The sequence below is a fragment of the Postia placenta genome (assembly GCF_002117355.1).
Source record: "Postia placenta MAD-698-R-SB12 unplaced genomic scaffold POSPLAscaffold_5, whole genome shotgun sequence".
NCBI lineage: Eukaryota > Fungi > Basidiomycota > Agaricomycetes > Polyporales > Adustoporiaceae > Rhodonia > Rhodonia placenta.
In genome coordinates, this window is record NW_020169836.1 from 1483027 (window position 1) to 1495456 (window position 12430).

Here is a 12430-nt window from a genome sequence, read left to right on the forward strand (position 1 = left end):
TCATGAAGTCAGAAGGCGTAAACTGCAGGGCGCCCACAAAAGTATTCCTTGCTCGCTAGAGCAAGGCCATGTCCGTCGAAAATGTCGCTCATCTTTCTGACAATTATTGCTCATTGCTTGTCTGTGGTGGCACCAGTTTGGCGTGTAGACCTCCATACGTCACGGTCGTATTGTTACTCAGCTTATTTCGTATTTCTCAACTTGTGCCAGCTCTGTGTAACTTACAATCTGTGTATTGGTCAATGAAATTGATTTGCGTATTCATTGTCAGAGGATCATTTGCGAGCAAGGGTACTTCGCCGTCTGTGACTATTTATGACCCGATGACCAAAGGCGAGCTCAATTGAGAGCGCGGTGAGTGCTACCAGCAGACAAAACCAAGCCTTCTGATTGCAGTCTCATCTCTCAGATGACTTTCTATCTCCAAGGCGTAGTGGTAGATTCAAGGGTATTCTTACGGCTCGAGTCAATTGCAAACAAGGGTCCCCTTTAACATGAACATTATCAGAGTGCTGAACATCATAACAACGACATCGACTCGCTACAAGCACATAAACAGCTACAAATTGTCCTGAATTAGTAGATACAAAGATGTAGTTCTCGTTTGGGTCATAAAGGATCTAGCTACTGAAGCCGGCAGTCTTCCTGATTGCATCGACCAGCATGTCTTCATAGTCACCACCAGTCTCCCACATGGCGAAGCCTCCAAGCCCCGAATCTGAGATGAAGCTCCCCTTGGCAGCTGCCGCAAACCTTGATTCAGCCAACGACCCACTCGCACATCAAAAATATACTTACCGAAGGACTGCGGGTTGTCGAAGGACACCATCACCTTCGTGTCGGGGTTGTACACATACGGCTGGGGACCCGCAATCAGCCCACCAGAACATTTATCTGTAGCAGAGCACACTCACTGTCTGGCTGCAGTTATCGAATCTGTACGCGATGCCATGCGCCGCGGTGCCGTTGTCGGTCAGGAATCCCTCCTCAACCAGGCCCCAGAAGTCGAAGATGCCCGACGGCCCGCCCGTGGGGTTCCCGCACTGGTCCACGCCCGCAGTCGCGTTCGTGTCCCACGCGTCGCCGAGCGGCTGCTGCGACGCCACGAACGCGGGGTACGCGGCGAGCGTGCTCTCGCTCCCGCTCACGAGCGCCGCGCTCGGCTCGACCGTGAAGCTGTGCCCGTACGACGGCACTCCGAGCACGATCTGGCTCGCAGGGAAGCCCGCGGCGGTCCACGCGGCTACGGCGCTCACGGCGGAGCCCTGCTGGTCTGCGGCGGGGGCACACGTGTCGTTGAGCGGTGCGTTGGGTCCGACAGCGGTGCTCCACGAGCCCCAGACATCGTAGTTCATGACCTCAATGTAGTCGAGCACGTCGGCGAACGCGGAGACATTGGTCATGGGCGAGCCGTCGGAGCCGACGAAGGGTTTCAAGCCTACGGGGGCGGACAGGGTGAGGTTCTTCGCCGCGGGCTGTGAGCGGAGAGTCTGCAGGAAGGAGAGGAAGTTTGCGGCGTCATCGGGTGACTTGTTGTTGCAGCCGATGCCGACGTTGTTCGGATACTCCCAGCTGGAGCACGCTGTCAGAAGACATTATAGAGCGCAGGACTGTGACACTCACTCAAAGTCAAGACCGTCGAGGTCGTATTTGGAGACGAGGCCCAGGACAGCATTGGCGAACGTATCACGGTTCTCGGGTGTACTGACTACGGTTGAGTAGTACTGCGAGCCGGTCCAGCCGCCGACAGTGAGCATCGCTTTGACATTCTGTTCAAAGACTGATGAGACATGAAGTAAGATCAGAAGAAATTCTGCTTACGTTCTGCTTCGCAGCTTGGACAAATTGCGGCAGCAATACCTCGTCGGATGCCCCCAGCGAGACCGTGCTGGGGTCCTCAGTGGTCACACTACAGGCGGATCAATAAAGAAGATCAAATGCAAATCATGAGGTACTCACGCAAACGCATACGATACGGCGGTGTATTTGGACCAACTGATGTTCGCGGGCAGGAAAGCAGGATCGGCCGTGGCGTGCCAGCCGGCGAACCAGCTCATCGATACGAGATCTGAAGCAGGAATTCCGCCACTGCTGGTGGTACCGGTGCCCCCACCAGAGGGCGATGAGGAGCCTGTGCTCGATGCGGCGGCTGAGACACCGGACTGGGGTTTCAAGGAACATTTGTAGGGCGCAGCCCATACTGGAACGAGAGGCAGAGCAGCCAGCAGCGTAAGTGGTAGCATGTACAGCATGCTGAAGAATGAAAGCAATAGTAGCAAGGGTAGAGAAGGAAAAGAAAGGAACCTCAGAGGTCGTGAGGAGCGTCGGGATTGGGAGGCAGGTGGTGTAGCAGGTGCAGACCTGAGCTTTTTATCCAGACCAAACACAATCCCAGGCACGAGGACAAGCGTTCAGATCGCGATGTCAGCCGTCACTATGGGCTCTGTCAAAGCTTGTTTCAGACGAGGACCAACGAAGCAAGGCGGGCCCAGCCTCGTGTTGTCCGGACACAATAGTCGTGGTAACAATACCGTGAGGACAATAGCGATCTCGCTAGTCAACCGTCTGCTGTAACCTTCGCGAGTCACAAAAGCGACATTCGAAGCTGCTGAGGCTTGCACCATAGCTACAGAACTGTTAGTTCAGGCGATCCAGGGATGGGTTGAAGTGACGGCGCCGAAGGTCATGATACGTAAATTGTATCGGCTCAGTTCTTGGAGAAGGCACAATTCCAGCATGGAAGCTACAAAATGTGTTTGCGATTATCCTTGTTATCCTGGGCTCAGTTTTTGAATGGTCGAGTTCAGATATTGCGCTGCCAAGATACTGAAAGACGGTTCATGAAATGATTGAAGGAGGGCCGCCCCCGAAGCGCCCAACATTTTACCAGCAGCGCTGTCTGCAACGCGTCTACTAACATGTTCTTGACCACATCCACCTTGTAATTGATTTATTCGCCTTCAATCTTGTCCTGATATCGTCCAATTCAGAGGGTCTTGTCTCTCAATCTCGTCGAGGAAGCTCGCCTCTCGCTCACTGCACCACCCACATTGTGACGCATCATGTCGCTCGTCGAGGAAATCCGCAAGATACCCCCAGTAACTCGCTTTCTGTGCGGGTCCTCTTTACTCGTCACGAGCTCTGTAATGCTGGAGGTTGTGTCTCCGTACTTCTATATATTCGTGAAGGAGCTGGTGATGAAGCGGTTTGAGGTACGCATGCTCGCGCTGCAGGCTTCATGTACCGCAATGACATCTCGGCTGGGGTCAGGCCTGGAGAGTGATTACCAGCTTCTCTCTCGGTAGTAAGTCCCGTCGGGGTGTATACGTCAAGCGTGCGTGCTGAATATCCCACCCAATAGGTACTGGAATCAGTTACATCTTCGAGCTTGTCATGCTCTAGTTGCGTATGGTCTGCATCTGAATGCACCACCCGTGCGCTGATATCCGCAACTTGTTCAGCCAACACTCAAACCAGATGGAAACCATCTACTATACTGGCCGATCAGCAGACTACGCATGGCAGCTGGTATTCGCAGGTGCCGCTATCCTGGTAAGACATACCCTGCCGCGGCGACCGCCCAACCGATAGTCTATTATTGTAGGCCCTCAACATCCCGCTCCACTCCATAGTGCACAGCCGACCGCTTCTCCATGCCCTCGTCTACATGACCTCACAGCTCGCACCACCTGGTACCGAAACGTCTCTCTTTGGCCTCGTGAAATTTCCCGTCGTCTACTTGCCCTTCGCGCTCATCGTGCTCGACCTTATGTCCGGCGGGCGCGCCGCAGCGGCAATGAGCATCTCCGGCGCTGTCATTGGGCACCTCTGGTGGTGGAGTGTGTGGGACACGCGGGTGCTGCGCAACTTTGGAACGGCGCCGCTGTGGCTGAAGAGGCTGCTGGGCGACACTGGTACGCCGTCTGTGGGTGGGACTGCAGCGGGGGGTGTTCATGTTGTCCCGCCTAGGCGCGTGAGGGAGGAAAATCAGGGACACCGTTGGGGAAGTGGGCACAAGCTGGGTAGCGGTTAGTGGCTGAGTGTTGTCCGGTTTTGGTCGTTGTAACCTCTGCTTGTTGTACTCCCGGGACTGCCTCTCTGAACGTTAGGAAGCAATGTACTGTTGTCGATTCCTCATAGCGTTCAACTTGTTACTGCAGTGGTCGTTGCTGAATGTCGTCGAGTATGTCACTGCACGTGATTGATCGCGACGACGTGCGCGGCAGTGCGCGTCGGCGCGAATGGTCTGCTCGACCACGACCACGATCATCACATACCCTCCCGCGAACAGCTCTTCGAGTCGACCAGTACAACATGCCGCAGTCTCAGGAGAGCTTTATGTTTACAGTGGGCAAGCTAGGTTCGTGTCCGGGCTGTCGCTTCTGGCACGCGAAATGACCGTCTGTGTGCAGATGCCGGGATGGCTGTAAGCTGAACGTTACTTGAAAGACGTGTCCTGAGCATTGAAACGCCGTGTAGATTCTGCTAGGGGAACGTGCCCATCTCATCGAGTTCCCATCCCTACTGCTACCACCAGGCGCCACCACCGGATCCATTGTGAACATCTCCGTGCAACGGAACCTGGCCGAGGAAAAGAAGCGGGACAGCGACTTCTGGACCCTCCAAAATGAGGTGCTCCAGATGTATGGCACAAAGTCGCCAGAGAACCCCGAGCTCGAGGTGCGTACACAGCATCTGCCTCAGCAGTGCCCGACTCATGACCGCACAGGTCAGGAACGTCACTCAGACATCTGTGACACTCGAGTGGCCGCCTCTGCAGCTTGCCACCGCAAAGCTGCGCTCCCTGGACATCTACCGCAACCGCCAGCGCCTCGCATCTATCCCGTCACCGCTCACGAACACCTCCACGAAGCTCTCGGGACTGCAGATCGACAGCGAGTACACCTTCCAGCTCGTGCTGCGCACCACCGCGGGCGTATACCCATCGAACCTGCTCCGCATACGCACGCACACCATGACGGACACGTCGGGCATCTCCGTCTGTTTCGGCAACGTGCAGGACTCTGTGCTGCTCGAGAACTCGAGGATGGCGCTGCGCGAGATGGGCGCGAAATGGAGCGACAAGATCCAGATCGACACGACGCACTTTGTGTGCACGACCCCGGCGGCGACCCCCAGCGGCGCGCAGGCGTCCGGAAGTATAACCACCGCGCCGGGGGTCGAGTATCAGAAAGCGCTGCAGCTCAGCATACCGGTCGTGCAGCCACACTGGATTCTCGCGTGTCATTCTGCGAAAAAGTGAGCGCTCCATGGTCATTCATCGCTCAGTGACTTAAAGTCAGCGTAGAATGGTACCGATCCACCCGTACTACCTCGGTGCGAATCCGCCCGTTCCCGCCACCTACTCCCGCCCGCAGTCCATGTCGCAAGCCAGCCTCTCCCGCGAGACGCAGAGCGCATCGCCCTCGCAGCAGCAGAAGCACGTCGCGAACCGGCAGTCCATGCCCCCGCAGCGCGTCGCCACCGCGTCGCCTCCGTCCTCGTCGCCGCACTCCGCGCCCGGCCGGCGCTTCGAGCCGACGCCCGAGGAGCACGAAGAGGGGGAGGGAGAGGCGGCGCCGCGGGGAACGGGGCACGTGCGCAAGGGCACGATGAGCAAGAACTTCCGCTTCCCGCCGCCGGCGCCGCCTACCCCGCCGCCCGTGCCCTCGGGCGCGGGTGAGGGCGGCTCCCCGCCACAAGCGGAGACCCGGCCAGAACCCCAGCCCACACCGCAGGCGCAGGACGCGGAAGAGGCAGCATTGACAGCGGTAGGCGTGGTCGCGCCGTCAAGCGTGGAGGTCCCACCTCCGCCGCCAGTCGACAAGGAGGTGGCCCCGCATAGTATGCCGGATACGGTGGACGACGATGTGGGTGAGACTGAAGAGATCTCATTGAATTAGCGCGCCGTACCGTGACTTGCTTTGGTATGCTGTGATATACCCTTTATGTGATTCCAAAGGGCTGGGACACACGGTTCGTTTATGATTGGCAGGACTGGGTTGCTCTGGAGGATTGCCAGACCCTCATGAAATTGATATTTTCATTCCACGGCGCGGCTTCAGTTTTCAAGCGCAACACTGTTGTACAGCTCCCTTGTATTGAGAAAATGAAACCACGACTTCGCAGGATGTGGCTTGGGAGCGTCGTCCCTGAACGAGGTGTGCAATGGGTGGGAGGATACTTGGATGGCCCTGAGACTGTTAGACTCCGGAAGGCGATTATTCATGCTTGGGGTCGAGCGGACCTCGTCCTCATGTGCTCACGCAGTGTATCACAATCAAGAAGTTGGGCACAACAATGAAACTCGAGGTACTGCTTACTCTTTAAGAAGCTGAACGCCGGGTAGACATCGAACACCGCTTGCCTAAGAGCTACCACAAACACGACGGTTGCTCCGGACGAAAGAGGTAGGAATCAGACGACTCGGAGAGCATAGCAGGATATCATCGGAACATCAAACGTATCATCCACGGTTCACCCAACGTTTAAGTCGCCCAGCGACCGGCACAAGGGGATGTTGACGCGCTATATACGAGTCTGAGGGCACTGCGAGAAGAATTCGTTCCGGTTCTTTTTGGTTCCGTTATATTTTGCTAATAAACAATCATAGACTCAATATCTATCCCCCTTGCCGTAATTTCGAGTCCGGGGAGACGGAGTAGGTGACTGTTGTAATGATAGCCAGGGTCGCCGAATCAGATATTTCAAACACGCACTCCGCTAGTCTTCCTCACTATACTGTCACAAAAATTAATCAACACTAATGCCAGCACGCTGTAATTCTGTATCTCGTATTTGTGGCTAGATGACCCTCGTCGTATTAGACGTTTCTCGTCTGCTGGTGATGCCACGCCCCTGATACATAGATGTGATAAGTCTAAACACGGCCAATCTGGGCAATATGAGACTTTTTTGAGCATGTCACGAAACACGATGTCTTGTCGGGGATGCGGCTCCCGTCTCAATTTAGCATGTGCTTTACCCCTTCTGGACATTCACGTACAACCCAATTCTCTCAGCGTCTATGACATCGTCTTTGTTGTCGCATCGCTCCTGTCATACGGATCTGTTTCCTACATGATACTTTGGGATGTCTCAGAGCAACTCAATTCACATGGTCCCCCCAAATCTCTATCCCATTTTCTCTAAAGCGTAGACTCGTGTGCCACCCGAGCGTTTGAGATCGCACTTGTGTGGTGAGTCTCGTCGCATCATCATTGCTCACCGTCAGAGTGCGCGCGCGGAGTTTTTGTACCTTGTACCTTGAGTATTACTCGTGGCAATACAACGCAGATTCTACTGTACGCTAATCGGTCCCTTTGATTCTCGGGTGCAGTTCGCTGCCAGTGGGCGCTCATCCCTCCCAGTACTAAGATCCCGTGCACTGACTACGGTAGACAGGACGATCTCGATCGGAGTCACCGATTGTGTTTGAGTTAGTCGTCATCCGACATCCTGGATGTCATCCCGGCCGGCAAGTTATCTCAGATGGGTTTCCGCACCGTGCATATGGCCGAGGCACAGACACCCATCGTACACCCCTTGTCTAACCCATCTTGTCTCCTAGCCAGTGCAACACCAGCGGGAAATATGGGTTCAGGCAAGGCAGCTGCTGGATGATGGAGCATCATTACCTTCGGCTGAATTACTAGGATTCTTTCCCTCGGGTAAACGGCATCAGCCGCTCCGAATCACTACTCCTGTTCACCGTAGTATGCGGCCGGCAGCGGCCGTAAGAGCCGTTGTCCACAGCGCAGCAGCACCTGGACATCTCCGGTCAGTGATATCTCTGTGTGTCGACATGGGATTGCATATTAGCCTCTGTGGCGCGGCAATCGCCTATTAGGACAGTGGCTGCGTTGGTCAAGATATTGACCTAACAATGTTAGGCCAGTGCATACACCTTCTCGCGGTGTCGCCAGTAAGCAGCATATAATAGGGTCCATGTTTCGTAGAGTGTACAAGAAGAAAGCGCAGATAGTGTAATTCAACAATCACAGATGGCCGAAACGGCTGCAATGTGCCGAGCATCAGCGGAGACCACAGATGGTAGGGGAATCATGGATATGCGGCGGAACAAGGCGAAAGTTGATGATGCGCTCTGTGTACATGCACCACAATCCCGTTCCCGGTGGAATGCCTGGTCCGAGATAGATGCCATAAAGCTTCGGGTTTCACCTTGCTCGTGTACCACGGACCTGGCTGTACGGCAACCTCCGATAGTTAGAATGGCGTCTAGTTGCAAGATACAATTAGATGGCGCTAACGTCAGGCAAATTCCGAAGAGAGAAGAGGCCGACTGTATGTAGAAGATTCGACGAGCCACAGCCCACCTTCGACAGCTAGTTATGCGCACGGAGTCTCATAGAAGCAGCGCTCACCCTTTGCTGTTCCACTACAAATACTGCAGCATCACAATGCTCCGTACTTGTTACCACCCACCGCAAAACGTCCGCCCAGTACTTCACCATGCAGCAAACCCTACTGCAGCAGCGAGACTACGTCCCCTCCCGAGAATTCACTCGTCGTATGCTTGCGCGATTTCGTCTACGAGGGAGCACCTTCTCCGGGGTACGGTTGGCCGCGCTTGTGCTTGATCCTTCCGTTGCGGCTCGCCTGCAAGGTGCAGGAAACTCTGCATTCCCCGGGCTGACTGGGCCCAAGGTTTCTGTCAGAATAAATGCATGTATGAAAATATCAATAAGGCTGGAAAATGACTAACACCCATGTTATATGTGTAGATTCTCGGATATAGGCCGTGGACGCACCAAATGACCATTCGTACAACACGCGGCAAATTCAGTGTGGCTCGAGCAGCAGTCATGCTCGCAGAGGAATTACGCCGCGCTTACGATGTATGTAATGGCTTAGAGCGTCTCTGTTATTGCACGACCTAAGTATGTTGTAGGAACTTCGTCAAACCACATGCATCCCGGACGTCTGGCGACTGGGCGATGGTGGTATCACTTTCGACCAGATCTTCCTTGTTGAGATGTTCCAGGTGTCACGAAGCTCTGTCCAGATGTCGCTAGCGATAGAAATATGAGTTTACCTTCCATACCTCATTGTCCGTATTATTTAGATCCTTTTGATAGCCTTGATATTCTGCGATTGGGCCTCTTGGGCCGAAATTCAGATGGGTCGCGCTTTGATACTAGTAGGATAATCTGAATGGTGGTTGATGTAGGCAAGGTTCGCGCTGGATGTCAAAGGTTGAAAGAAGCTTATAAGAAAAAGAAAAAGGGTGAGCCAATGGAATACGCGTTGGTATGAATGATGCGTTTGAACCTCAAGGAACGCGGATCAATCGAATGTGCTAGTGAGCGAATGCAGTTAAGCCGCTGCGACAAACATCAGCCAAACAGAATTTTTAGAAAGCAACCTTTCATAAGTTCACCACATTCTAGATCATTGTTTGTGTTCAGTAGAGTGCCACAGAGATGGAGTGGGCCTCAGCGTGACTTGTGTGACCCTTCGTTGTACCAGATATGGCAGTAGACAAAATGACTCCCACGGTGCTTTACTTCTCACCTTCGCGCTGAACGAAACTCGGCATACCTACAATCCTCGCTAAGGAACACTAGCCCATTATCATCTTTGCAACTGCTCTTGGGTCTTGTGAGGGTCTGCCACCGAATTGGCTGTGGAAGTCTGAAGCATCATCTCAACTATCACCGTGAAGTTGTCGTCGCCACAGAACAATGGCCATAGTCGAAGAAATCACCGTGTCAAAGGACGACGGCGCATTGGCTACGTCTTCTAAAGACACCAGTACTCCCTTCATGGACTTCCACCCTCGCGCGTACAATAAGCGAAAGCGAATTGATGAAGACGATGAGACCGAACTCCACCTTGAATTAAAACATCTCATCAAACGCCGTCGTACAGAGGGCCCGGAGAGTATCGGGGATATGTTCAAGATCTGCTCAGATATCATCGCGCGTCTCTTCCGTCGGCCTGCGGCTGCAGCAGAAAATCATGAAGATCACGTAGAGAGCACTCAGCCTGTGGCTGCAGCAGAGGATAATAAAGATCACGCGGAGAGCAGTCAGCCTGTGGCTGCGGTCGAGGATACCAAAGATCACGCAGAGAGCAGTCAATCTGTGGCTGTGGTAGAGGCTCATGAAGATCATGTAGGAAGCACGATGACGCTAACAGATCTTCCATTGGACATATTGTTGCAAGTGAGTCTTCTTGGTCTGCATAATGCACAGTTCAGACGACCTTCTTCACCGCTCTATAGATCTTTTCTTTCCTCGACCCTGGTGATCTTCTTATCCTGGCGCGAACAAACAAGCCCTTCAGAAGCACGCTCATGCACCGCGAGTCAAGGTCCATCTGGACGGCCGCCATTGCCGAAACGCCCTACCTCCCACCATGCCCCGAGTGGCTAACTGAGCCACAATACGCGGACCTTGCCTTCGGCGAACAGTGCTACTTGTGCGGCACCAAAGTTTTCAAGCCCAGACGATGGACATACTGGGAGTACAACGTGCGCTACTGTGGCTATTGTAGCGCACAAATGTAAGACATTGTACATCTCTCGAAGAAAGCATACGCTTACCAATTTGACAGGATGATCGACGTTAAATCTAGGAAGCATTTAGGCCGCCTCTCGCGCAATGTGTACTATGGTCACCTCCTCCCAGTGAATCTAGGTTAGTGCAAGCTAAGTTAAATTGACATCGTCTTCTCACCACTGTCCAGAATTGAAGGGTGATGGGCATTATATCTACCACAAGCCCGACTTGGAAAGGATAAAGATCGAGCTGAAAGAAGCATGGGCAGTACATGTCGACAAATGCAATGAGCTCATCGTCAAATATATGGCAGAATGCGAGAAAATCATGCCGGTTTGTTAAACCATTCTGCTTATACATATGTGGCGATGCTTGACTTACTCGTTTATGTATACAGTACGCAAAAAGTTGCAGGATGTTTGCTTGCAAGCGAATGTGGTTTTAGGGAGCCACATCACTGCGAACTCGCATGCAGCCGGTCTATCAAGCCGTCTTTATTGCAAATCTCGCGCCTCGAGACCGACACACCATGGCATACTGGTCCATTTCACCATTGTTTCATCTCTAAGTCCCGCGCCTGACTTCTGTCTGGTTTCACCTTGGTTGTTGCATGCCACTCTGCCGCGGTCTCTGTCGCCATCAGTTCCGAGCTCAAAACACGTCCTCAACCCCGCAGCCTCTGCTACACTGTGTTAGCTCCCGTTGCATACTGGGCCCAACCTTGGTATCGCCGTCATCCGAAGGCTTGTCACGGTTTCTGTCGAACATTGCGTATGTATGTACTTTATATAACGGACCTTCTGAGTACTCTTTACATCGTGTTTCACCTCTGTATGGTATCTGTCTTCAATCCCGCCAATAAAGCTCAAGTTTTCATCTTTACTTCGCGCTTCAAGTCAATCATCGCTGCCACGTATGCTCTGAGCTGTTAACTGATCGCTTTCCTAGAGTCCGCACTCGCCATATCCTTGATGATGCAATTACCAACATGCGAGGTTCCTATTAATGGACTGCATCTGAATAAATGCAACACTGTTGCATCTATGCTTAGAAGTACAATGATTGATCATAGTTCACGGTTGCAGGCTTGGTGTCACACTTGAACACTCTGTTAAAGTTCGTCCGAGACCCGAAGCGAGAACGATCAACGAAGATATATCGCGTTTGTCTGAGCTCTGTCAAACGCGTAAGGAACATACAGGACGGCTCGCGCAAAGTCTGCGAGGTACTACAAACAATGCCAAATACGGTGGCATGCGCTCGCCACAATCTCAAGTTCCAACACACTCGATGATCATTGAATGCTTGCTTTGCAACTTTGTGGTCATGGGTGCATTGCACCGCTTTCACCGCTGGTACGGGGATGCTTCGAGATACGCCCCTTTGACTTGACTTCAATGCACAATGCCTTCCAGCGATTGGTCTCGGATGAGAGCGTGCAAGTGCAAGACGTTCAGCCGCTGCAGCCTGCAGCACACGAACCTCAATTATTAGGCGCCCCCTATAAACAATAGTCAGATCAATCGTTCGAGAACGCCGTTCCCGCCAGGACCCACGGGGTAGCCTGTTATTGTGAGTGTATTCAACTTCTCTACGTTTCAGCCATGGAAGACATCAATGGAGTGAGTTGCAACCCGAGACATGATTGTGCATTTGAAGGAGGCTTTCATTCTATGTGGGCGGTATTGTACCAGTCATCATGCATGGGCAGCTCATGGTAACCCTGGACTCGAACAAGCTCGCTATAGAAGTCATTGTGAAGAGAGGTACCTGACTGTGGCTAGTGATATTGTGGCTAGCGATATTGTGGCTAGCGATATTGTAATTGTGGCTACGTGTGGATGTCAACTTGGACTGATTATGTCTAGGCATGCATCTTTCAAATGCAAAAATATCTCTATCTTGTT

The 12430-nt window shown here is 53.1% G+C and overlaps 4 protein-coding genes across 4 annotated transcripts; 3 read left to right on the forward strand and 1 right to left on the reverse strand.

Moving 5' to 3' along the window:
- Positions 1-620: 620 nt before the first annotated feature.
- On the reverse strand, positions 621-2243 carry POSPLADRAFT_1140489 (glycoside hydrolase family 18 protein; the record flags this gene model as incomplete). Its single annotated transcript, XM_024485179.1, has 6 exons — positions 621-742; positions 799-859; positions 915-1572; positions 1624-1769; positions 1822-1909; positions 1960-2243. The coding sequence occupies 6 exons, from the start codon at positions 2241-2243 to the stop codon at positions 621-623; spliced, it is 1359 nt and encodes a 452-aa protein (XP_024340343.1).
- Positions 2244-2960: 717 nt separating this feature from the next.
- Positions 2961-4137, forward strand: POSPLADRAFT_1169036 (hypothetical protein). The gene is made up of 5 exons (XM_024488036.1): positions 2961-3212; positions 3271-3304; positions 3362-3401; positions 3462-3552; positions 3605-4137. Exons 1-5 carry the CDS (start codon positions 3063-3065, stop codon positions 4031-4033), a joined length of 744 nt encoding a protein of 247 aa, XP_024340344.1. The 5' UTR covers positions 2961-3062; the 3' UTR covers positions 4034-4137.
- Positions 4138-4314: 177 nt separating this feature from the next.
- On the forward strand, positions 4315-6116 carry POSPLADRAFT_1169038 (hypothetical protein; the record flags this gene model as incomplete). The annotated part of the gene is made up of 5 exons (XM_024488037.1): positions 4315-4360; positions 4413-4426; positions 4480-4680; positions 4730-5259; positions 5309-6116. 5 exons carry the CDS (start codon positions 4315-4317, stop codon positions 5901-5903), a joined length of 1386 nt encoding a protein of 461 aa, XP_024340345.1. The 3' UTR covers positions 5904-6116.
- Positions 6117-8472: 2356 nt separating this feature from the next.
- POSPLADRAFT_1138850 (hypothetical protein) lies at positions 8473-11091 on the forward strand (the record flags this gene model as incomplete). The annotated part of the gene is made up of 8 exons (XM_024484955.1): positions 8473-8667; positions 8745-8858; positions 8912-9006; positions 9686-10187; positions 10247-10527; positions 10600-10661; positions 10711-10856; positions 10999-11091. 8 exons carry the CDS (start codon positions 8473-8475, stop codon positions 11089-11091), a joined length of 1488 nt encoding a protein of 495 aa, XP_024340346.1.
- Positions 11092-12430: the final 1339 nt, after the last annotated feature.